Raw genomic sequence first — 26,656 nt, 5'->3', positions numbered from 1 at the left:
TCATATCCCAGAAAAAAGGTAAAAATGCATCTCAGTATTGAAGGGGTTAAATTCAGGTTTTTTTGTAGCCCTCACCCAGTTCCATTTACATATTAATAGAACACTGAAACGACCCTGGGGAAGCAAAGGGCGATTAAAAGATTCCCTCTCCCACACGTCAATACTAAAGTGACAAATGAAAGGGAATACTGACAACAAATTACTGGCCAGCAGGTGTGTCTTGTGTACCGTGACCTCGCTTACTCCTCACCAAGCGACTATCAGCTATATCTTCTGTCACTACCCACACCACCTCCCTGGCCGCCCATTTGTCACTACCCTCCCTCATAAACATGCTCTCTCTGATTTTCTCTTTACTTTTCGTATTAATCTTGTGGAGAAGGTCCGGCAGCGAACTGCAGATGGAAATATGATAGAAAGAGAGAAGGATACACGAATAGATGAAAAATGATTGATGGTACTGAAGAAAAAACAGAAGCTAGGGTGTGTGTGTGTGTGTGTGTCTTTCACTGTTTGATCTGCTGCAGTCTCTGACGAGACAGCCAGACGTTACCCTACGGAACGAGCTCAGAGCTCATTATTTCCGATCTTCGGATAGGCCTGAGACCAGGCACACACCACACACCGGGACAACAAAGTCACAACTCTTCGATTTACATCCCGTACCTACTCACTGCTAGGTGAACAGGGGCTACACGTGAAAGGAGACACACCCAAATATCTCCACCCGGCCGGGGAATCGAACTCCGGTCCTCTGGCTTGTGAAGCCAGCGCTCTAACCACTGAGCTACCGTGTGTGTGTGTGTGTGTGTGTGTGTGTGTGTGTGTGTGTGTGTGTGTGTGTGTGTGTGTGTGTGTGTGTGTGTGTGTGTGTGTGTGTGTGTAAGCTAACTCATGTTTGTGTTCCTTGTGTTCTTATGCAAGTGACTTTGTTCAGGTTCAGGATAAAGGAAAATGTTTGAGTTTCATTTCAAGGTGAAGCAAAATGTTCTCCTCGCACAGACAAGATATCGACCCAGTGGTTTGGCGAGACTAGAACACCTGTAATCTTCTCCTTGTATGTGTGTGTGTGTGTGTGTGTGTGTGTGTGTGTGTGTGTGTGTGTGTGTGTGTGTGTGTGTGTGTGTGTGTGTGTGTGTGTGTGTGTGTGTGTGCTCACGTAATCTAGTCTAAATACCATCTACTACTCAGTGTATTTCAATCCTGCATGTATCTATACTTTTTTTCAGCTTTGCAATGGGCTTCATCAAGTCTTTCTCTACTGGTCTTTTCTTTTTTATTTAATGACCTTTATTCTTTTTTCCGAAGCCTTTCTTATACTAAACAGTCCGCAGATCTTTTTTTTCTTTTTTATGTAAAAGGGAAAGACTGGCCAAGGAAAAAAATGAAATAAAAAAATAAAGACCCACTCAATCGCCAGTCCCCATACGACACATATTCTTTCTTTGCATATGTTTGTGTGTCTGTGCACATAATAATTCAAGAGCAGGAAGAGATAAGTGATGCTGCAAATGACCACCAGACCTATACTGGGCAGTCATTGTACAAAGCATGCCTTACAATTTCCACCTATCACTCACATTAAGTTTGTTTCATCTTTTAAAAGCTTGTATTATCTTTAGCCTTTAGTCATTGTATATTTAATCGCCATTCCTATATTTATTATGGTTTATGGCTCTTGTTTGTTCCTTACTTTATTACCACTTCCACTCTATTGCATTTCTTACGTATTCCAGTAATCAATGTTTCTATTCTGAAGGTTAAATTTGTAAACATCTGGTCCTTCATACTTTCCTGATTCTTTTTCCTCCCTCTCTTACTTTGTTCCTTACTTCTCCATTACCTATTCCTAATGTTTCCATAATGAAAGTTGAATTTGCAAGCAAGCAACTGGTTCTTCTTTCTTTTATGTTCATGCCTTCCTGCTTTTTTTCCCCCCCTTCACTTTTCTTGTACCGGTTTTCGTCAACACATCCGGTGTATCGAAGCGTTCTGCCCCATTAACTGCCTGGCTCATCATTATATCTCGTCTTCTTTATCTTTTGTGCCGACAGATGGGGTCACTGCAGCCTTTCCAGACACTCTTGATGTGTTTGTGTGTGTTTGCGTGTGTTTGTGTGTGTGTGTGTGTGTGTGTGTGTGTGTGTGTGTGTGTGTGTGTGTGTGTGTGTGTGTGTGTAATTCACCTTGGTCGTCTGCTGGTCACCCATCCAGTCTTCCCCATCACGGAGCGAGCTCGGAGCTCATAGACCGATCTTCGGGTAGGACTGAGACCACAACACACTCCACACACCGGGAAAGCAAGGGCACAACCCCTCGAGTTGCATCCCGTATCTATTTGCTGCTAGGTGAACAGGGGCCACACATTAAGAGGCTTGTTCATTTGCCTCACCACTCCGGGCCTCGAACCCGGCCCTCTCGATTGTGTGTGTGTGTGTGTGTGTGTGTGTGTGTGTGTGTGTGTGTGTGTGTTTCAACGTGCCAATTAACTCTCTTCATCGACACACACACACACACACACACACGCCCGGTAGCTCAGTGGTTAGAGCGCTGGCTTCACAAGCCAGAGGACCGGGGTTCGATTCCCCGGCCGGGTGGAGATATTTGGGTGTGTCTCCTTTCACGTGTAGCCCCTGTTCACCTAGCAGTGAGTAGGTACGGGATGTAAATCGAGGAGTTGTGACCATGTTGTCCCGGTGTGTGGTGTGTGCCTGGTCTCAGGCCTATCCGAAGATCGGAAATAATGAGCTCTGAGCTCGTTCCGTAGGGTAACGTCTGGCTGTCTCGTCAGAGACTGCAGCAGATCAAACAATCAAACACACACACACACACACACACACACACACACACACAAACACACACACACACACTAACCATACATCCATTAATCACCCCTACCCTTCACCTTCCTAATTAATGAACAGAGGAAGAAAAACGAGGCTGAGACACACAACCATAAGGGAGGCAAAGAAACACATTACTCACTCACAGCACAGGACGAGGAAAGCCCACTCGCTTATCACAGCTTTATTAAACCCCTTCAGAACCAAAACGCGCTTCCATACTCATTCTGCTTACTATTTGGTGATATTATACAGCTTCAGACACTTATGTGGAGGATTAAAACCGTGAAATCTGTGGCCATTAATCAACTGACCTCCACAGACCCTAATGTTAATAAAATGGTCTAATCGTACGCAAATCTCAAGGTAGAAATGTGTCCCAGTACTGAAGGGTTTAAGACGTAAAGAAAAGATTGGACTGGTTTGCTCTTCCTTTGTATTCCTTTGTAAACCCTCGCCCAGCACTCGTTTGTGTTGTGGCATTCCGGTAAGCTAAAGGAAGCACAAGTTCAGATTAAACAACTTTATAAGACGTAAAAAAAGCTGAGTATTGTTTATCTTTTCTTTGTATCCTTTTGTAGACAGTTGCTCATTACTCATGTGTTGCGGCGTACCAGTAAAATAAAGGAAGCGATCAACAGCCATAAAGAAGTCCAGATTAACAAGATGATAACGTGACGTGTCGGTAATCTTCGCGCATTTCCATTAACCACTAAAACGCTGCTATCCTGCTACTGCCGCGTCCTCCTGGCCTCGTGTTGAACGTGCTGTACCAAGAGGAAATTACCGCAGTCTTCAAGGATGTTTTTATTATTCTAGTAATAGTTTAATTCCGCACAATAAAGAGGAAACATCGGTAAGAACTTCACAAATCATCTCTTTCTTCTTTAACCCTTTCAGTACGGGGACGCGTTTTCATATCTATTCTGCTCACTATTTGGTGAGTTTATAGTTTCAGAAACTTATGTGGGGGATTAAAATAGTGAAGACTGGCCATTAATCTTCTGACCTCCATATAGACCCTTCCTAATGTCAATAAAATGGTCTAATCGTACACAAATTGCAAGGGAAAAAAGGTGTCTCAGTATTGAAGGAATTAAGAATAAGAGCTTTTACCAGTCGAAGAAGATATAAGGGAAAATACATTGACGTGGATGTATTACAAGGAGTGAAGACATCAGCGGAGTGACGCGAGACAAACCACCACGGAGAAGAGATGAAAGACGCCATAACAAACTTCCTTTTACACTTACTCCTTTGTTACATCTTATCATGTGGAGGAGACAAGTGGCGATTTAGCAAAGAATTCTCTCTGATTTACGAGATACAAGTGACGAAACATTAAGATAAGAGCCAGCCTCCTCTCATATCTGATAACATTACGAAAATTAACCGTATAAAAAAAATCTTTCTCATTCTAAAATCTGTGTCGGAGCACTGAGGGATGATCCTGTGTTAAGATGAATGTCGCTTTACGAAGAAATCTTTCTGACTTAGGAAATTACACCTGTCGGAGCATTAAGATGTGAGTATGAGTGATGAGGACACGCGTGATGTGTATGGCATGCAGTGTAGGAAGTGCAGGCGGCGTGACGGTTCACTGTTTCCAGCGTAAGGGTGCATGTGCCGTGTGACAGGTGACGATGACAGCAGCAACAGCAGCAACAGAAGCAGCAGCAGCAGCAGCACAAGCAGCTTGCTTCACCTGTGCGTGTGAAAGTTGTCAAAAAATGTAAAAGAATAGCAGAGGAAAAGCACAGGAATAGTTGTCGTTTGAAGAGATAAAAATGGAAGCGTAAGTGTGGGAGCTTCCTTCTTAAGTGATGGAGGAGGAAGAGCAGACAGGGTGAGAACGACACATAGGAGGAGGAGGAGGAGGAGGAGGAGGAGGAGGAGGAGGAGGAGGAGGAGATGATGATGATGATGATGATGATGATGATGATGATGATGATGATGATGATGATGATGATGATGAAGAAGAAGAAGAAGAAGAAGAAGAAGAAGAAGAAGAAGAAGAAGAAGAAGAAGAAGAAGAAGAAGAAGAAGAAGAAGAAGAAGAAGAAGAAGAAGAAGAAGAAGAAGAAGAAGAAGAAGAAGAAGAAGAAGAAGAAGAAGAAGAAGAAGAAGAAGAAGAAGAAGAAGAAGAAGAAGAAGAAGAAGAAGAAGAAGAAGAAGAAGAAGAAGAAGAAGAAGAAGAAGAAGAAGAAGAAGAAGAAGAAGAAGAAGAAGAAGAAGAAGAAGAAGAAGAAGAAGAAGAAGAAGAAGAAGAAGAAGAAGAAGAAGAAGAAGAAGAAGAAGAAGAAGAAGAAGAAGAAGAAGAAGAAGAAGAAGAAGAAGAAGAAGGAGAAGAAGAAGAAGAAGAAGCAGGAGAAAACTAATATTTTTGAACACGGGAGTACAGTGGGAGAACAGACACTAAGACTCACTGTTCTATCATAACATCTAGAGTACCTGTGCTGCATGAATTACTACAACTACAGTACTAATACTAATATTGCTGTTGTTGCTGCTGCTACCACTACAGTTACTGTACGAGTCCATACGGTACAGGAGGATAGAACTGAAGCAGAAGGAGGGAGGAGGTAGCAGAACAGGAGGATTGTGGGAGGTTGCAAGGGGCGGAGTTGAGGTAGGTTAGGGAGGAGACAGGTGGTGAGGAGGCTCGAAGGGCTGGAGGCGGGGATGTGGGGCACACTGAGTGAAGAGGACGGGGGCTGAGGGGCTGAGGGGCTGGGGAGCAGGAGGGAGGCCTCTCACCAGCAGCAGTGCCAACAAAATGGCTGCCTCACCACACCAGCTCGGCACTCGATCCATTTAATTCTTCTCTCATAATAAACATCGAAACGCCTCAGAAAAAAACTCCAATTACGTTCTTTCATTGCAGCATTATGGTCTCTTGATCGGAGGTGGTCGCCGCTCACTCACGGACACAAATGGAGGAGAATCAAAAGAAAAACTGGCCTGCAGAGAACTATGGCCGCTTCCTATCGCTAGATTTCTCCCCGGCATTCTCCTCCGCTCTCTCTCTTCGTCTGCCATTTTCTGCTCCCTGTCTACTATAACATCTACACTGCACCCCCATCAGGTTTGTTTAATTCTGAAGCATGCAAGGCTGAAACAATACAAGTAAAAGCATCACGAAAATTCTCTCCATCTTCCTCCCACTTCCTTCCTTCGCCTGCCATTTACCTGTTCACTCACTATACTATTAAATCTTCACTGCAGGTACTGTATTGTAAAGACAAGATTAGTTTTTCAAGTAAGAGGAGCTGAAATAATACAAGTTAACGTATCCAGGAGTAAAATAATAAGGTGTGTAAAATATCCGACAAGCTCAATAAGTGATGTTGAATTTTTAGAAAGAAATAAAAGAAATATAAAACAGAACCCAAAGGCAGATCATGAAAGTAAGCAGGTGGGTGTTTTTTTCCCACTTTCTTTCATATCTGGTTGTTTCTCTGGAGTGTTTCATTGATCCTATCTCTATTTCCATCAGTCGGTCGGTTTGTGTGTCTGTTTCTCTGTTTGTCTGTCTGTTCCTGTCTAAACATCTGTATTCCTATCCCTCGGTCTGTTTCCCTTCCCTTTCTTCAATCAATATAATGTCAGCATCTGTCTAAACTTATTCTCTCTCTCTCTCTCTCTCTCTCTCTCTCTCTCTCTCTCTCTCTCTCTCTCTCTCTCTCTCTCTCTCTCTCTCTCTCTATCTATCTATCTATCTATCTATCTATCTATCTATCTATCTATCTATCTCTCTCTCTCTCTTTCTTTCTCTTTCGGTCTAACTGTCTTCCTTCCTCTATTGATACAAAGTTCGTGTTCCTCTCTTGATACAAAGTTCGTGTAGTTCTCTCTCTCTCTCTCTCTCTCTCTCTCTCTCTCTCTCTCTCTCTCTCTCTCTCTCTCTGTCTTTCTTGTAAACCAGGGAAGAAGCAGTTCACATATCATACATCACATGACGTTTCCCGCCAATAATGCAGTAACGCGGGATTCACAACACCTGCTTTTGGTATAATTCCGTGACTGGCTTCCTTGGTGACTGATTTACACGGGCGTTACACAGCGAATCTCACCACGGCATTACTGGGGGACATTATGTGGTGGCGACGCGAGTTACGACCACTGGCAATGTAGTCACCGTGCTAACGAGGGAACTTGCAAGGGAAGACACAGAACTTGATGGTAAAGGAAGTTGTGTTACGGGAAGAAAGAAAGGGATTGTGAGGTGAATATTTGAAACCAAGGCTGTATTTTCATTTCCCCTTCATGTTCATCGTGTTAGTGGTGGAGAGGAAAGTGCAGGTCAGAGAGGAAAGGAAGAACGAAGTGGAGGTGCATGGACTGTGTAATGGAAGGTTCAACAGAGAGAGAGAGAGAGAGAGAGAGAGAGAGAGAGAGAGAGAGAGAGAGAGAGAGAGAGAGAGAGAGAGAGAGAGAGAGAGAGAGAGAGAGAGAGAGAGAGAGAGAGAGAGAGAGAGAGAGAGAGAGAGAGAGAGAGAGAGGAAAATTTGTATCACTTTTTGGAGTTTGTTTAAGCGCCACATTCAGAAACTCTTCCCTCTCTCACCGCGACCATTTTCAAAGACCACAGAGACGACTGGCCGAGTTCCGAAGAGTAGCTGTCCAGTTGATAATGCAGAAAACTTGTTAACTTGCCACTAGAATTACAGAAACATCTTTAAAAACCTGTGCCACTTCAACTAAACACCTTCCAAAATAGACCACAGGGATGATTAGCTGAGTTCTGAAGAATATTTGTCCTGTTCATAATGCAAAAACCTGTTAACATGTCACTAGAATTACAGAAACACCCTCAAAAACCCGTGTCACTTCAACTAGAGCCCTTTGAAAATAGTGAAGGTGCTGTGAGGCGCGAAATGTTTCAGAATATGGGACTAAAACCGTCAAAAAACATGATTACAATGCCTGTGTAACTTAGCGAGAGTTGAAGTAGCGCAGAAGTGTTTTAAACTATGGTCCTTTCTATTCAACACACAGGTGGCAGGGTGACAGTGTTCCGTGTCATTTTCGCTGCCAGCTGGCTACACAGGAGCCATGACACCAATGCCACTGACATACACACTCACACAGGCACGTAAAAAGAAAAGAAAAAAATCCATCGACTCACTGTAACGCCTTTCCAACCTTTAGCATTGCCTTGACACACTTACCCGACAATAACTTATGTCACCTCTCTCTCTCTCTCTCTCTCTCTCTCTCTCTCTCTCTCTCTCTCTCTCTCTCTCTTGCAAAAATCATAAGAAAAAACTGTATCATTTTCTCAATAAATCAGGGCACAGCTCCCCAACTCCCTTTAAAAGTGTAAGAACAAGGCGTACGTTGTTTTACCTTCCTTCTTCTAAACAGCCCAACACATCTGCACTGTCACAGGAAAACAGACCTTCATTTAATTCATTAACCTACTCACTGACACCTCCACAACACACTGCACAAATAATAAAAACAAATAAAAAATAATAACCACAAAAAACTCATCCAGCAAGAAGTGTAGTATTTTTTTTTTTTTTTTGTGGTGATTCTCTAGTTCTATTTATATCTGAGTGTTCAGAAAGGTGAAGGGAAGGAAAGCACTAATATATTAATCACTTCAGTACTGGAACGCATTTTTTACCCCGAGTTTTGGGTGTGATTGGACGATTTTATTTACATTAGGAAGGGTCTATGGAAGTCAAAAGAATAATGGCCAGAGTCTTCACTAGTTAAATCCCAACGTAAGTATCTGAGGCTGTATAAAGTCGCCAAATAGTAAGCAGAAAGAATATGAAAACGTGTGTAATGTTACTGAAGGGGTTAATAACAGTAGCAGTGTAGAAATTGGACTGGATAATGCTAAAGAAAGACTACTTAGGGCTGCAATAAGGGCAAGAAAAGATTGGTAGGAAAGGCAAGGAGTCTATCCAGGGCTGCTGTAGTAGTAAGATCATTGAAAGAACAAGGGGAGGCTGCTGGGAAATGCCGGGAGTTATTAAAGGGCTGTGGAAAGGGAACGATCACTGACAAAGGCTAGGATGAGTGCAAGGAGAGGCAGGGTATTGTGTAAGAGCTGTGACAGAGAGAGAATCATTGACAGGGGTTGGTAAGGTTACTATTGGAGGCAGGGATGGTTGTGTAAGAGCTGTGACAGAGAGAATCATTGACAGGGTTTGGTAAGGTTACTATTGGAGGTAGGGATGGTTGTGTTAGAGCTGTGACAGAGAGAATCATTGACAGGGGTTGGTAAGGTTACTATTGGAGGCAGAGATGGTTGTGTTAGAGCTGTGACAGAGAGAATCATTGACAGGGGTTGGTAAGGTTACTATTGGAGGCAGAGATGGTTGTGTTAGAGCTGTGACAGAGAGAGAATCATTGACAGGGGTTGGTAAGGTTACTATTGGAGGCAGGGATAGTTGTGTAAGAGGTGGAACAGAGAAAGAATAATTGACAGGGGCTGGTAAGGTTTCCGAGACTCGTAGGGAATAGAAAAGACAGGGATGGTCAGATAGAATGATAGGAATAAAGTAAATAGGCATGAGAGGAAGAGAGAAGTCATCATAACTTTTAAAAGGCCGTGACAGGGGACTGACTGGAAGAGATGTGGAGAGGTGGAGCGGAAAAGAAGGGAAGGAAGACGAGGAGGAAAGGAGTCACTGGCACAGCTTTCCCTTCTTATTACTGTCAGAAAAGGTGAAATACGGCAAGCTGAAACGCACTTAATTGAAAACACTACCACCATAAAATCCATCACCTCGACTCGACTCCAGTGAAGTGAGGTGAGGTGAGGTGAGTAAATCATTATTACTTTCAGTGAACCAGCCGACCCTTTCTCCCTTGTGTTGATGCACCCACACGGTTTCTCTTCCTGGCCACATGTGTGATGAGTGACCCCTGTGTTCAAGACAATTGCTCATTTTTTACCACGGTGTTTTTCCTCCACAGCCGCAAAAAGTCTTATTTTTGAAAGCAGTTTGAAGACTGTAGTAGTTTTTTTCCCTCATCCTCCCATGCAGCATCAATACTTTCACGTTAACTGCCGCGCACCGGTTCGCTCGCTGCAAGATGTTTGAGCTGGTGAATGGTGTGGAGACTGTGGAGAAGGTGTGGTGGTGGTGGTGTGGTGGGTGGACGGTGTTACGGGGCGCCACTGGTGTTTTATATCAGATATTGATGAGGCAAAAACTTTTTTTTCGCCACCATCTCGCCGTCAACTTTCTCCCCCCAGTAGAGCGGCAAGAAGGGCACTTTCACCCCACCTCCCACCTCTCCTTCCCTCCCTTCCTCCCTCAATTCCCTCCCCTCCCTCCTTCCCCTCCCTCCCCTCCCTCCTTCCCTCCCCAGGCGTGAGACTGCGACGAGAAAGATCCTGATCCCGCGGCTGCCCAAGGAAAGGTGCACAGGTGAAGGTGAAGGACAGACACACTAATAAACACTTTTCCTTCCTTTCTTCTCCACCTCCCCTCTTCCCTTTTTCCTCCATTCTTTCCTCCTTTCCTTCATCCTTCAGCCTTCTTCACCCACACTCTCACTCCCTTCTTTAACCCTTTTTTATTTTTTCCTCCACTATCCTACTTTTTTCCTTTTTCCTCCACTCTTTCCTCCTTTCTTCCACCTTTCCTGTCTTTCCCCCGGCTTCCTTTCATCTTTCTTCCAAATGACATGTCGACTTTTCACCACATACCCACAGCCCTTTCCTCTTTCCTCCACCGCCGTTCTCTCTCTCTCCTCCCTTCCTCCATCCTTCCTGTCTTAGCCTACGTGTCCCTTCATGTTCATTCCTTTTTTCCTCCACCACACATGTCTCCCTCTTTCCTCCACTCCATCCCTCCCATTACCCCCTTTCATCTTTCTTACCTCGTCCTTTCTTCTTTTTTCTTCATCTTTCTTTCCTCTGCTCAATCATTCTTCTTTTCTCCAACGTTCACCTCTTCCTTCGTTTCTCTATCATCCCTCTCTCTTTCTCTCCAACTTCCCTCTCCACTTCCCCTTCCCACCTTCCCTACCTCTCCCTCCCTCCTCACCTCCCTTTCCCGCCCTCCTTACCTCTACTCCCCTCCTCCCTCTGGCCACAGCACAAGAGCAGAGGCTGTAGCAAGGCTAATACATAGTAATTATACTTATCTGCAGGTACATCTGAATAATGCCCATGTTAGGTGTCGCCGCAGCAATCCCACCAGACAAGCATTCCTAGTTTAAAAAGGCGAGCTCGTTCAAGCCTTTTACGTTGCGGTAGGCGGGAAGTGAAGCGTGTAATGTGTAGTGGTTTATATACGTATATGTTAATGTGTGTGTGTGTGTGTGTGTGTGTGTGTGTGTGTGTGTGTGTGTGTGTGTGTGTGTGTGTGTGTGTGTGTGTGTGTGTGTGTGTGTGTGTGTGTAGGTATTTTTTTCCCTCTTACTATCTTGAATCAGACTTTTTTTTTTCTTTTCTTATTCTTATATCTCGAAAATACAGAGCCCCTTATACAGTGTTGATAAGGTGCTATTCGTGGTGAGTGTGTTTCAGGCACCCAGCAAAAACAGTCTGCGTGGCATTTATATTACTACGCTTACCTGTAGTCATGATCGAGCAACCTGCATTCACTCATTTATCGTCTCCCTTCAGTACCAGGACACGTTTTCATACTTATTCTGCTTACTATTATACTTTACACAGCTTCAGAAATTTATCTAGAGATTAAAATAGTAAAGACTCTGGCCATTAATCTCCTGACCTTCATAGACCCTTCCTAATGTAAATAAAACCGTCTAATCATACCCAAATCTCATAGTAAAATTGCGGCTCAGTACTGAAGGGGTTAACCTGCTTACAATCACAAGAAAACACAATCATTTCAATAACACATTAACACTAAAAGTAGACGCTGAACACAATGGAAGCTCCTGCAATGCGTTACTCCATCATCCTCCGTAACTAAACCAGGTGAACAATTTGAACCTGGCAGGGAAAGGATGTAATCTCGAATATGAAGGTGTGAGAACTTCCAGGAAACGCATCAGTGGAGGAAATAGTGATGAGGGAGGAAGGAAAGGTAAGAACGAGGCTGCTGTGTTGGTGTGGCCTGGAGACTGGAGGCAGATAAGCAGGGATCTTTATCTTCACTTGTATATCATCATCACCAATATTTAGGCTTCTCCTTCCCGTTTCTCTCAGTATCTCATTCATCCAAAGAAGCTAAACTAATGAATGAATAAAAACGAAAAAGGAGGAAAAGAAACGAAAAAAAAGACAAGGAAAAAGAACTGAATCTGTTTTCTTCCTGACCAGATCGTGTTCTCGTCCTCTCATTAAGGAAGAAAAAACAGCAAAACAATGATGAATAAATAAAAAAACTATTAAAGACAAAAAGATCTTAAATTTTATTTTCACTTGTATCCCAACATCACTAATATTTAGATTTTTCCTCTCCGTTTCTCTCATCACCTCATTCATCCTGTCTCATTTATCAAAGTCTACCTCTGCCTTTCTCTAATTCCTTCCCTCCTGCATCCTGCTTCTATATTTCCATCTTCCTACGACTTAACTTCTTTCAAAAGGGAGGTTTCAAGACATTTGTCCCTTTATTTCAGTTGAGCTTTTGACCTGCAAGGGACTAGTATTTAAGTGGGACTTTTTTTACATATATTTTTGTTGCTCTTGGTCAGTTTCCCCTCTTACATAAAAAGAAAAAAAAATCACAAGGTAAATTTGACCTCTTCCATATCCGTGTCTTTTATCTGTTCCCACTCTTTGCATCCTTCCTTCAGTCAGCGCCATCTATCTGGCTCTCTCTCATCGCTGGAATAATTCACGTTCGAGCTTTTCCTACTATTTGCTTTCTATCGCTGGCCAAAGGTGCGTTCTCACAAACTGGCCAGGTATGATGTTGATGTATATAGAAGGTAGGAATGATCATTGTTTATTAAATTTCCAATGTTAGTTTACATAATTTTCCTAGTTTCAAATTTCTACAGTAATTGATGTAGTCTTATAATGAACCTTAGCACTTTTACATTAAACACTTCAGTACCGTGACGCGTTTCCATAGTCATTTTGCTTACTATTTGGTGATTTTATACAGCTACAGAAACTTATGCAAGGGATTAGAATAGTGAAGACTGCGGCCATTAATCTTCTGACTTCCATAGACCCTTCTTAATGTCAATAAAATGGTGTAGTCGTACACAAATCTCAAGGTAAAAAATGCGACCCAGTACAGAAGAGGTGAAACATATATACCTTTTAGTAAGACAATACTCTTTTATGACTTTATTAGATTGGTTTATTTGAGTTAATTACTATCATGATCCCCTTTCCTTTGGTTTAATATGGACCATAACCTAAATTATTCTTGTCATAGTGTAATATTCTGTATTTCTGTAGTCAATAAATCTATCTATCTATCTACCTACTGGAGGAGACCTGTGCAAGAAGTCAACCCCTGACTCCTGACTCCTGACTTAAGGCGAAAGGTGTAGCACAAGTATACGCAGTGACGGTGAATTCAGCGGAGGTCTTCCTGGCGGTCACGGAAGTGGGGAGTTGTTGGTCCCGCCATTAGTGTTCCCAATAGCTGATTACGCCACATAATTCACCCGGGTGATTCACGTCGTGTAATTATCGTTTCATGGTAGATCATGCTGCTGATTATTGTCATCTGCCTCGAATCGCTTGTATGGAGCTGTACTCATGCTTATTTCTCTCTCTCTCTCTCTCTCTCTCTCTCTCTCTCTCTCTCTCTCTCTCTCTCTCTCTCTCTCTCTCTCTCTCTCTCTTTCTTCTCTTCTTTCTCCTGCTTGACGATTGTATTCCACGTTTCTCTCCCTTTTTCTTCTTTCTCCACTCGCCTGGATTGTCTCCTTTACTCATCATTATTGTTCGCTTTTCTTCCTGTTCCTGCCTTTTCTTCACTTAACTGGCTCCTTTTCTTCATTCTTTATATCTTTCTTATCTTACTTTAATCTCTCTCTCTCTCTCTCTCTCTCTCTCTCTCTCTCTCTCTCTCTCTCTCTCTCTTTCCTTTCTATCTCTTTCCTTTCTTGTCTCTACTGGCACTCCCTTTTCTTCACTTCCCCATTCTTTGCTCCGTACATTTGCTCTATTCTTTTTTTTGTCTTCTTTCCTTCCCTTTTATTTATACTAATGGTTTGCTTTTCCGTTCTCCACTAACCCTATTCTTCCCTTTTCCCTACTCAACGGTCCCCCTTTCCTCGCTTTCCCATTCCTCTGTTCCTCCACCTTTCTTTACTCTACCGGGCCTCCTGCTTGTCTGTGTTTACTCCTACCGTCGTCTTTTCTCCTTACATACCCGCCCCTTCTCCCTCCCCCGACCCTACACATCACCTTGCACAGCTCCTGATCTTTGTAGCCCAGCCAGTGTGTGCACAAGTGTGGGAAGACTCCATGATTAAGATTTTCCTTCCTTTCCCCCTATTCTTCCTTCCTCATGTCCGGTATTCTGTTACGCTTAGCTCTCTCAACATCACTGCTTTCCAAATGCTCCAGATGAAGATACTCGTGTTTCTAAGTGTTTTTATTATTCTGGTGATAGATTGGCAAGATTTTTAGTTCATCAAAAGGAGAAACTGTCTTGAAAACCCAGCCAGTTGTGTCTGTAGCCATGGAAAATCGTCGTAGTGAGAGGGGAAGGCATTTCTGAATAAGGGCGTCTGTCTCTTCTTAAACTTTCTTTCCTTCTTCCCTTCGACTCCTTCATTCTGATTTCTCCTCTTAATAGTCTGTCTTTTTCCTTGTTTTTTTTTTTCTCTTTGGCTAGTGTCGCTGGTGTTCGCTGGTGACATTAATGTGTTGGTATTCAAATAATGCAGCGCGGCGAATTAACAGCGGTATCCCTGCCACACTTCGCATTCCCCACTCGCTCGGTGTCTGAGTGTCTAGCATTCTATTTGGCACCCTGGTAACTGTAACACCTGGACTCTAAAGGGAATGCAGTGTGCGAAGGGCGTACCCACCCATCCCTAACACTCGTGCATCCCAATATGCGTGGGAGCAGGAAAGAAACGCCGAATTGCTTGCATTTTGAAGTAAATTTTTAAGAATCCACTTGTCTGAGGATGATTGTTCTGAAAATTTACATTACTGTACTGTATTGCTGTTTGTCTGTCTCTTGCCTTGTTTGGTCATGGAAATGCAGTCGAATTAACCCCCTTCAGTACCATGACGCGTTTCCATATTCATTCTGCTTACTATTTGGTGATTTTATACAGCTTTAGAAACTCGTGGGGGATAAAAAAAAAAAAAAGGGTGAAGACTGTGGCCATTGATCTTCTGACCTTCATAGACCCTCCTTAATGTCAATAAAACGGTCTAATCGTACACAAATCTGAAGGTAAAAATGTGCCTCGGTATTGAAAGGGTTAAGAACAAAATTAGTATTATGTGAAAGTTGTCAGTAAACCCACAGTCATAAACTTGAAGTATTTATTCTGGACGTTTCGAAGGCAATGGCCTTCGAAACGTCCAGAATAAATACTTACAGTCTATAACTGTGGGTTTACTGACAAGTTTACATTCACGATAGTGTGATATTCCATCCCTTTTATGTGAAAGTCTCCATAACCGTTGAAAATATATTGATGTAGTTTCGTCTGCATGAAAAGTTACCGGCCAGAAATGTAATACACGAGACAGAGCATGGCGGAGCAGGGCAGAGTGTGGTTTGATTCACCTACGGACAGGAAATACAGGCACGTACATATGAGTGCTATGTGCCTGGCCTTATTGTCGATGACGTACATGTTACTGTATTATCTCGCACCTCATCGCCATTATTACAGATCATTACCATCACACTCCCGATAACTGAGATGCTGCAAGATGTCTCCCCTCGTCCCCTTATCTTAGCCTGCACGCCCCAACACACTCACGCAACCCCCCACCATCCAACCAACCCTCCTCCTCCTCCTCCTCCTCCTCCTCCTCACACTTACCCTGCACTTCACGTTCTCGTCAACATCCTACCACACCCATTCTTCCACACTCCACTACACCCGCCTCCACTCCTCCACACCCCTCACCTACACCCAGACACACCACACACCCCCAGGATCCTCGGCGCCACCCTCTCTCACTCCCTCCAAGACTCCACAACAATCACCTCTCCTCTCCCCCCGCATCAGTACACCTCCTCCTCCTCCTCCTCCTCCTCCTCCTCCTCCTCCTCCTCCTCCTCCTCCTCTTCCTTCCCCTTCTCCTCTTCCTCCTTCTCCTCCTCTTTCTCTTCTTCCTCCTCCTTCTCTTCCTGCTCAGTCGCCTGTGAACGGGGCACACGAGTGAATTTCAAAGCATGGCGTGTTTACGAAAGAAAGTTTGAGTGTCTTGCAAGATATGGGTCAGGTTTTGTTGAGTTGTGTTAGCTTATATTACGTGAAGCTGCGTGAGGTGATATTTGGTGAGGCCAGCTGAGGTTAGATGAGGCTAAATAAGGTAAGGTAAGGTGAGGTGAAGTGAGGTGAGGTGAGGTGAGGTTAGGTGAGGTGAGGTGATGTAAAGTGAGATGAGGTGAGGTGAGGTGAGGTGAGGGATGGTTCTCATATTGTTTTGGGAGGTAGAGAGACATGTGAACCCAGATGCCTCACCGCCCTCACTCTGGAAATCCATTACGGTACAATCAACGGGAAGGTACCTTTTTTTCTTTCTTTCCCTCAATAAATACCTGGAAGTGCGATTTTCTTTTTTTCCAATCATTGAATTCCTGGAAGTGCTCGGTGTTTTTATTGTCGGCGGCACGGACATGCTACGCACACCCACTGGCGCTGCGGTGTGGGGCGCGATGAGGAGATACCAGCATATCCCTTCATTACAGAGTGTTGGCAGATATCTGTTCACTTACACAAGTATTTCTTTTATGTAAGAGAGGAGGACTGGACAAGGGCAACAATAATATAAAGAAAAAAAGACCCACTCAGTCGCCAGTCTCCTTATAGAGCCGATAGAATTCACCAACCGACAAGGACAAATGTCTAAGTATAGAAGCATAGAAGCATAACATAGAAGGCGCTGGAATACCTCAGTTCATTTATAGAAATAGTTATTTTTCCCAGCTATTTCAGATATCATAAACAAGCATTCGTGAGGCGAAGAGACGAGATAACACTCCCTGAATAACAACAGACAGGGAGGAGCCAAGAGACCTCACCTCATCCTCCAACCCAAGGCCCAAGACACGGAAAAGAGCTGCGAATGTGCGGGATAATATTCAAATCAATACGAGTTAATGCAACACATCAGTCAGGTGGTGGTGGTGGTGGTGGTGGTGGTGGTGGTGGTGGTGGTGGTGGTGGTGGTGGTGGTGGTGGTGGTGGTGGTGGTGGTGCAGGAGGGGTTAATATAATAAACTCCCATCACGTTAGAAAAGGTTAATAAAGCATGCATACTTAGGAGGTGACTGCAATGCGTTACAAGAGAGAGAGAGAGAGAGAGAGAGAGAGAGAGAGAGAGAGAGAGAGAGAGAGAGAGAGAGAGAGAGAGAGAGAGAGAGAGAGAGAGAGAGAGAAAAGGCAAAGTCAAATAACTACTTAATTAAGAAATCGGATAAGAGAAAATAAGAAAAAAAAATTATTGTAGGAGAGACTTAATTCTTGAACCTTTGCACGAAGAACGCTCGCAAAAAATAATAGAAAAACAAAACACTGTGAAGAAAAGAAAATACATGATCTCTCTCTCTCTCTCTCTCTCTCTCTCTCTCTCTCTCTCTCTCTCTCTCTCTCTCTCTCACACACACACACACACACACACACACACACACACACACACACACACACACACACACACACACACACACACACACACACACACACACACACACACACACACACACACACACACACACACACACACACAATAACACAGGGGATGTCCGTGACAAGACGATAGAAGCAAAAACTGGTTGCGTGGTCAAGAAACACTAAATCATTGAACAGCATCAGTTTATTGAGAGAGAAGTACGTTGTGGCGGGGAGGAGGAGGAGGAGGAGGAGGAGGAGGAGGAGGAGGAGGAGGAGGAGGAGGAGGAGGAGGAGGAGGAGGAGGAGGAGGAGGAGGAAGAGTTCGTGGAGTAAAAAAAAAAAAAAGGGAAGAGAATTTCATCGCAACAATAAGATATTTTAAGTAAGATGAATTATGCGAGAGAGAGAGAGAGAGAGAGAGAGAGAGAGAGAGAGAGAGAGAGAGAGAGAGAGAGAGAGAGAGAGAGAGAGAGAGAGAGAGAGAATAAAGAAGACCTCTTGAAAAGAAAGCTAAAAAAAATAAAACATAGCGGACTGGACAGTACTCTCTCTCTCTCTCTCTCTCTCTCTCTCTCTCTCTCTCTCTCTCACACACTCACACACACACACACACACACACACACACACACACACACACACACACACACACACACACTCTCTCTCTCTCTCTCTCTCTCTCTCTCTCTCTCTCTCTCTCTCTCTCTCTCTCTCTCTCATGCAGGCACGTAACTTAACTACCACAATAACTCAACCACACAATGGCTGTCGGGGGGAACAATATTCGTTATCGCAAATCACCTCGACCAAAAAAAGAGACGCAAATAAAAGAGACACCCATAATACACTGCCAAGAAAACGGGAAACGAACAGACCGTGAGATGAACAACGTTAAAAAAAAAAAAAAAAAAAAAAACCGGATCTTTCTTTCTCCAGCCCGTTAGTGTCACCTCGGCGCTTGGAGACTTGCTTTGGTTTCATGTTAACCCCTTCAGTACTGGGACACATTTTTACCTTGAGATTTTGTGTACGATTAGATTGTTTTATTGACATTAGCAAGGGTGTATGGAGGGGAGAAGATTAATGGCCATAGTCTTCACTATTTTAACCCCTTCAGTACTGGAACGCATTTTTACCTTGAGATTTTGCGTTCGATTAGATCATTTTATTGACATTAGCAAGGGCCTATGGAAGGCAGATTAATGGCAACAGTCTTCACTGTACTGGGACAAATTTTTACCTTGAGATTTTGTGTACGATGAGATCATTTTATTGACATTACCAAGGGTGTATGGAGGGCAGAAGATTAATGGCCACAGTCTTCACTATTTTAACCCCTTCAGTACTGGGACACATTTTTACCTTGAGATTTTGTGCACGATTAGATCATTTTATTGACATTAGGAAAGTTCTAAAGAGGTCAGAAGATTGATGATCAGTCTTCACTATTTCAATCCCCCTCATGAGTTTCTGAATCTGAATCAAATCCACAAATAGTAACCAGAATACATATACGCGTCATGGTACTGAAGGGATTAAGGACTCTTGAAGCCTGACTGTGTGTGAGGTAGCTTCGGGACATGAAGAGGCGGCAGCAGAGGACTAATGTAATGAATATTTTGACGGTAAGTGATGCTGACTCGTGTTGACTATCACACCTTCCAAGAGTGAATATAGATCTAATTTCATTCTTTTTAACGTTCCTTTGTTATTTTCCTTATTGTCATGGGAACAGTACCGAGTTAGTGGATTCCTATTGACAATGTGACACTTGTAAACTGATGTCAGTCATTGTATGTGATTTAACGGTCAAATGTGAAGTGATGAAGCTTTAACTCCCTTTCAGTATCAAGACACGTTTCCATATTCATTCTGCTTACTATCTGGTGATTTTATACAGTTTTAGAAATTCATGTGGACGATTAAAATAGTGAACACTTTGGCCATTAATCTTCTGACCTCCATAAACTCTTCCTAACGTCAATAAAATCGTCTAATCATACACAAAAATCATGGCAAAAATGCGTTCCGGTACTGAAGGGGTTAAGGTTTGTAATCTCCGATCATTCGCCTTACTATCTTTTCTCAAAACCATAAGGAAAGCAGCAAAATCCTGCCAGGCCTACACGTGGCTCTCCCTGTACGAAATAATGATATAATCTTTTCAATTGTACTATATACCGTACATTTACACCACAGCAGTATACTCACCTGAGGGAGAAGCGCCAGCAATCGGGGGGTTAACTCCTTCACTACTGAGATACTTTTTTTTTACCTTTTTATTTTATTTACATTATGAACTGTCTATGGAGGTCAGAAGATAAATGGCCACAGTCTTCACTATTTTAATCCCCACATAAGTTTTTGAAGCTGTAATAAATCGCCGAATAGTAAGCAGAATGAATATGAAAACGCGTCCTGGTACTGAAGGGGTTAAGGCGAAGCACGGTGCCGGTACTCGCAGCCGCACGATCCTCTCTGGCTGTGGTCGTAGATTGAAAGGTTTTCGAGGGTGTAATTTAGCATCTGAGTTGACGTTTACGAGGGTCGTTTGTCGGGCGATAAAGACTATAATAGCGTTGAGGGAACTAATGTTATTTACTGCTGCTGGATTTTTACCTTAAGAGAAGGACTGTAAGTGGGAGGAATAATGGAGTGTTCCCGCATGGTGGCTTTCCTGTGTACGCTGTTTTGCACTACGATAAATTCTCCATCGACAAGAAGGGAAGAGTCTTACGGGTCAGCAGAGACCAGTGTTCAGAAATGCTTTGCTCTCTCATAACTACTTTGAAGAGGTTATAAATGAAGGTACACGAGTTTTTTAGTAGTCTTTATGGTTCCAGTGACAGACTGACAACGTTTCACATTATTAAAAGGAGAAATACTCATAAGAACAAGGCTTATCTCTGTGGCCTTTGAAAACAGTCGTGGTGAGAATGCAAAAAGGTTTCTGTCTGTTGAAAGTACACGGGTTTTTAGTAGTCTTTTATGGTTCCAGTGACAGACTAATAACCTATCACATTATTGAAAAGGAAAATACTCTTAAGAACCGGGCTAATCATCTCTATGGCCATTGAAAACAGTCATGGTGAGAATGCAAAGATTTTCTGTCTGAATGAAGACGAAAAATGAGGCAGACTGAAGAAGAGGAAGAAAGATTGAATAAAACATGACTTGAGAGAGGAGGAGGAGGAAGAGGAAGATAAAGACCAACAGCCAGGGACCAAGTGGTTGTAACGTCTTAAATCAAGGAGGCGAGGTGACAGAAAAGTACAGTGTCCTTTCTCGTAAACCTGCGACCTTCTTTGGAGCGTCAGGAGTAAGGGAGGAGGTGCAGGAGAGAGGACCCGCGAACGCCACCCACCGGGAAGCTCACAGGAGAGACACACATCATGAATCAAACCTCTCTTCTACACGCAATCTTTATGCAAAAAAAAAAAAAATCACTTATTTCTGAATAAATAATGCTATTTTGCCTTTTAAGAATCCAAACATGTGTAATCTAATCTTATCTAGAAAATGAGACATTTTCCTGTGTTATTTCTTCATATGCCTTTCTTCAGTTGAGAACTCACACCCCATCAATAAAAGAATGCAAGCATGAGAGATCCAACCGTGAGATCTGGAAGATACGAGGAGCTGCAAGAAAGCCAGAACACAAGAAGCAAGCAAGAGAGCTCCCGCCGCAATGATAAAAAGGAGGGAGGGGCTACAGCAGGTCAAAACGCAGGAACGCAGGCATGAAAGCTTCCACCGCGATGACCTACGAGCGTGATGGACTGAGAGAGAGAGGCACAGGGCGGAGAGAGGGATCGACTCACGAGCATCAGCCACGCAGAACTAATGGAAGGCAACCCGTCGTCGCTTGAGAGTCTTATTACGCTCACAAAGGTAGCTGAACTCTTTACCCGCCTAACGAGACCGAACCAGCTCTTTAACACGCACTTAACTTCATGCAAAGTCCCTCTCGCCTCAATGATTTCATTAATTTCCTGATGGATTACTATCATCAGGATGCTCCCGCACTCCGCCGTTTCGTCATTATCCCTTTAGGACCGCGGACAAATAAGGAGGAGGTGTAACGTATGGAGACCCGGCACAAGGGAAAGGTACAGAGAGGCAAGCAGGTGAGGCCAGGCAATGGTAGGAGTACAGGTAAAGGAAGGCTCATAAGCACCAGGTGGGCGTCACACTTCGCCTAAAAAACACGTCGATAATTACAGTAATCGGTGAAAGTGACCGTCAATTAGCGGGAGAAGTGAGGTGAGGTAGGGAAGGCAGGCGGGAGCAGCAGGGGAGGTGAGGCAACCCGCTGGGAAGTAACGGTGGGGTGGGCAGGAGGGTATGAATCCTCGCCAAAGCTACGTCCTGGGAAACGCGCGAGGTACCGGGGCAAGGTGTCAAAGCCGCGGCGTTAATAATAGCTGTTTGCAGGCGTAACTCAGGCCTGTAATAACACCGCACGCTGCCACACTGCACTCTGCGCCGCGCCCCGGGAAGGTACAAGCTCTCAGGTGCACCCATTAGCGCCCACTCCCTGATCAGCGCCTCGCTTCAACCTCTCAGGCATACACATTAACACTCTCTTCTTTACACATGGATCCATGGCCTCACTAACGCTGAAAATCCCCTTCATATAAAACATAAGAAAATATATACTGTTAAAAACTGTGGAATTAATATGTTCTCGTGCACAGTCGATCGTGTTTTTTTTTCTTCTTCTTCTTACCATAAAGAATCCTCGCATGATCGAAATCTACCACATGTAAGTACTTGTTTTGCAGCTTCTCCCGTGTTCCTGCACACTGATTAGCCCACTCTGCGTAAAAAAATAGTAAAACAGTAAGAGTCTGCCCTAGTCGATGAGGAAGGCACGCGTACTCACCCACCTCCCCCCCCCTCTCTCTCTCTCTCTCTCTCTCTCTCTCTCTCTCTCTCTCTCTCTCTCTCTCTCTCTCTCTCTCTCTCAGAACCTGATTAAACAAAAGGAGAAATTCTTGTGTGGCTGTCTTCTTTATGGCACAGAAAAGTAGAATTATAATTGAATTCTTGATTTGTGCAAACGTTATCAAACAATTATACGCATACAGACTGAGGCTTCTACATTTTTTGGCGGAGAATGTTTGCCTTCATCAATGTACAGTTAATGACGACAAGTTCTCAAGGCTGAGGCGCATCAGAGCTTTGAAGGAGACGAGATTACCAGCATAGTCCCTAATCAAGACGAGTTGTAGCAGAGGCTGGCGTCAATAAACCTCAGGCTGGGGCTTGGCTGTAGTGCGCGCCTCTTGATGGAGACACAAATCGCGATACTGCCTCGGTATTAAATAACAGGTTATCGACTCCCAGCAACAGCCACCACCCCTCGGCGGCACAGTGTGTTGCCACACTTCCACGCTTGGCCAAAATCGTGTCTGAGTAAATACAAGTTTCTGCTTTATGGGCAGGTGGCGAGGCCTAATGGGTACGGTGCCTTGTTCAGCCTGCTATTTCCATCACTTGCTGAACCTGTAAAGCTGCCCCGCCCCGCCAGCCTCTCCACTCTTGACTCTCAACCACAAAACTTTTAATGGTTTTCTCTCATTCCATCCTTCACTCCTCACTGTTCAGAGACGGAGAGTTCCCAAGAAAACACCAATGGAAACGATAACTGAGCCAGGGAAAAAATGTATCAAATGGTGAAAGAGAGAGAGAGAGAGAGAGAGAGAGAGAGAGAGAGAGAGAGAGAGAGAGAGAGAGAGAGAGAGAGAGTTTGTAATCTGCGTGGACTGAGTCGTGTTCTTTTTTTTGCTATCATTCTCTGACAGGTAATCTACACATGTGTATTTTCTTTCACTTCTTGTGCAATGAATGAAGGCAGGAGTATTGCTCTCTCTCTCTCTCTCTCTCTCTCTCTCTCTCTCTCTCTCTCTCTCTCTCTCTCTCTCTCTCTCTCTCTCGCTAATGGATAGGTTTACCGAGTGAGAAGTTAAGCATGATAGGTTGAAGATTAACTATGTGATATTCTTTTTTGCTTGTGTGAGTGGCTCCTTGGGAAACAATGAGTGAAAGTGACGTGGAGCCTAACAATGTACTCTGGGCGTGCAACACAGAGGCGTAATGCTAGCGACCTATTGTATGTGAGGGAATCCGGCTAAGGGCAACAAAAGGGATGAAGTAAAGGCCCAATAAATACCCAAGACACTAGAGAGAGCAGACCAAAATACACTCCAATTTAAGAAAAGAGTACTGAAAGAGTACCACGCCTGTATGGAAGTCACTTCTGGCTTCTGTGTGTCTTATTGAACTGCAGGCAAAGAGCAAAAGTGACGGAACATTTCATAACTAACATTCACCGTAAAGTCACTGAAATTACTCGCTGCATAACCTTAGCAACACACTTAAGACTTTTTACAATGGTCTCGCGGAGCATATATATAATGGTGATATTTAAAGAACCTTAAGAATAAATACATACACAGTGGAAATCTTAAATGCAAGTGAAAGGTACAAGTATCGTGTATGTGTTAGGGTGGAGCTGGCTTCGTTTATTTCTTGTCTTTTTTGCTTAGATTAAATTCTTTTGTTTCGCCTTTTCATGGATGTTGCCTCCGGAGAGAGAGAGAGAGAGAGAGAGAGAGAGAGAGAGAGAGAGAGAGAGAGAGAGAGAGAGAGAGAGAGAGAGAGAGAGAGAGAGAGACGCCCGTACTCAGAAACGCCTTCCCCTTCTCACTGCGACAATTTTCCAAGGCCATAGAGACAACTAGTCGGGTTTTCAACACTTTCTCCTTTTAATAAACTAAAAAATCTTGCCAATTTCTCACCAGCACCATAAAAAACATAATATCTTCAACTTGAGCCTTTGGAAAGCAATGATGGTGGGAGAGAAAAGCGTTTCAGGAGAGAGAGAGAGAGAGAGAGAGAGAGAGAGAGAGAGAGAGAGAGAGAGAGAGAGAGAGAGAGAGAGAGAGAGAGAGAGCTGATCCAATAGAAAAAGATATACAGATGAGAAAGACTGCAAAAGAAACTAACGCACTTTTCTGTTCGTTAATGTAGAAAACATGAAATGAATCTGTGAGCTTTACAAGGAAGATAACGAGAGGAAGGATGCGACGAGCGGCTGTCAGGTAAATCTTGTTTGTCATGAGAGAGAGAGAGAGAGAGAGAGAGAGAGAGAGAGAGAGAGAGAGAGAGAGAGAGAGAGAGAGAGAGAGAGAGAGAGAGAGAGAGAGAGAGAGAGAGAGAGAGAGAGAGAGAGAGAGAGAGAGAGAGAAGTGGGGGAGGAGGCAGAAAGAGGCAAAGTGAGAGCCCTGTTCGAGTGTCAGTCAGTTTGAAGTGAGGGAAAGACGGAGGCAGGGAAAAAATAGTCGATCTGAGAAGAGAGTAATATAACTGTGGTGGTGGTGGTGGTGGTGGTGGTGGTGGTGGTGGTGGCGGTGGTGGTGGTGGTGTTGGTGTTGGTGGTGGTGGTGGTGGTGGTGGTGGTGGTTGACGTGCCGCTTATCCTCAATTACTGGGGATTGTGCTGCTGTGTGACGCGTTCTTTGTAATGCTTTAGGATTATCCCCAATTAGTAGTACGTAGAGCCCTCGTCCTCAAGCCTTCCTCCTCTTCCTTCTCCTCACTCTCTCCTCTTTTCTTCCCTTCCTCTCGTCCTAAGGTCTTCCTCTTCTTTCTTCTCCTCACTCTTTCCTTCTTTCTTCTCCTCTTCCTTCTCTTCCTCCTTTTCTCTAAGTCTTCATGTTATTCTCAAGTTTTTCCTCCTTCCTCCATTCCCCCTTTGCTCCTCCTCTTCCTCCCACTGCTCTTCCTTTCCCTCCTTCTATTCTTTCATCCTTATCTTCGTCCTCCTCTCTTCAACTCCTTTAATTTTCTCTGATTCCCATCATCACCACCATTACGTTCTCTGGTCGGACACTGTCACCACCGCAACATTCACACCACAAACGCCGCAATGCGACCTCAACGCTCTCAAACTCCCGACACAACCCTGCAAGGACCACGACCAGAAGGCACCAGCAAGCTTCTTCCGAGAGTTAAATCAGTCACTCGCAAGTCAGCTGCAACGTATCTTCTGTGTTGTTATATCTAGTCGTACTCTTCAATAACAGAAGCTAACCTAACCTAACATAACGTAACCTAAACCCCTTAAGTACTGGAACACATTTTAACCATGGATTTTGTATGATTAGATGATTTTACTTACATTAGGAAAACTCTATGGAAGTCAGATGATTAATGGCCAATCTTCACTATTTTAATCCCCACATAAGTTTTTGAACCTGTTTAAAATCACCATACAGTAAGCAGAATGAATATGAAAACGCGTCATAGTACTGAAGAGGTTAAGATTTACAGGTCGCTTTCTGTATTGATGGTATTATATCTGCTTGTAGTTAATGATGGTTATGGTGGTGGTGGTAGTAGTAGTAGCAGTGAAAGGACGAATGGTACAATAGATACAAAGACATAATAGATGAAAGCAATGTCTCTTAACCACACACACGTCACATATTCAATACACACTCTATGTTAACTGTACTGCACGTCTCTTCGCCACAAACTATACATCCTCTGGCTACATGCAGTGTATTTATAGACTCAACACACCACGTCTGCCACCACACCACACCCATACGTACATTACCTCCGTAGATTCATGGGCCGTCGAAGTAGAAAAGAGACACACCCAGAGAAAGAAGGGAAAAGAAAGAAAAAGAAAAAGAGAGACAGAAAAAGACACGTGCACCAGGAGGAAGGGAAAAACCCGCTTCTCCCTCTTCTTTTTTCACCATTCTCTTCCCCCACCCCCCATTCCTTTCATCGCCCTCCCTCTTTGCGTCCCCCTTTCTCTCTCTCTCTCTCTCTCTCTCTCTCTCTCTCTCTCTCTCTCTCTGGCCCTCTCTCTTTACGTCCCCCTTTCCATCCCCATCCTCGCCCTCTCCCTCCCTCTCTATGTCCCCCTTTCCCTCCCTCTCCTTCGCCCTCTCTCTCTACATCCCTCTCTCCATACCCATCCCTCTCCCTCTCCCTTCCTCTCTACCTCCCGATCTCCCTCCATCTCCCTCTTCCCCTCCCTGGCTCTCCCTCTCCTATCTCCATCTCTTCCTCCCTCT

At 43.9% G+C, this 26,656-nt stretch overlaps 2 protein-coding genes across 4 annotated transcripts in view; one reads left to right on the top strand and one right to left on the bottom strand.

The window, feature by feature from the left end:
* LOC123508800 overlaps positions 1-8,177 on the top strand; it is a 40,536-nt gene extending 32,359 nt beyond the window's left edge. The window contains exons 2-3 of one of the 3 annotated variants that reach the window (XR_006676008.1): positions 5,728-5,928; positions 7,842-8,177. Coding sequence is in view for 1 of the 3 variants with exons in the window: in XM_045262715.1 (XP_045118650.1) it covers positions 5,728-5,743 (16 nt within the window). In the remaining 2 variants the exon portion in view is untranslated. Of the gene's footprint in view, positions 1-5,727; positions 5,988-6,068; positions 6,258-7,841 lie in introns of those variants that run through there. The other 2 variants (XR_006676009.1, XM_045262715.1) reach the window with 2 other exon arrangements.
* LOC123508798 (endoplasmic reticulum membrane sensor NFE2L1-like) overlaps positions 1-26,656 on the bottom strand; it is a 289,801-nt gene that overhangs the window by 173,345 nt on the left and 89,800 nt on the right.

This window comes from Portunus trituberculatus, chromosome 25 (assembly GCF_017591435.1).
Source record: "Portunus trituberculatus isolate SZX2019 chromosome 25, ASM1759143v1, whole genome shotgun sequence".
NCBI lineage: Eukaryota > Metazoa > Arthropoda > Malacostraca > Decapoda > Portunidae > Portunus > Portunus trituberculatus.
The sequence above is the reverse complement of the archived record's forward strand: the minus strand, read 5'-3'. Positions and strand labels throughout refer to the sequence as shown.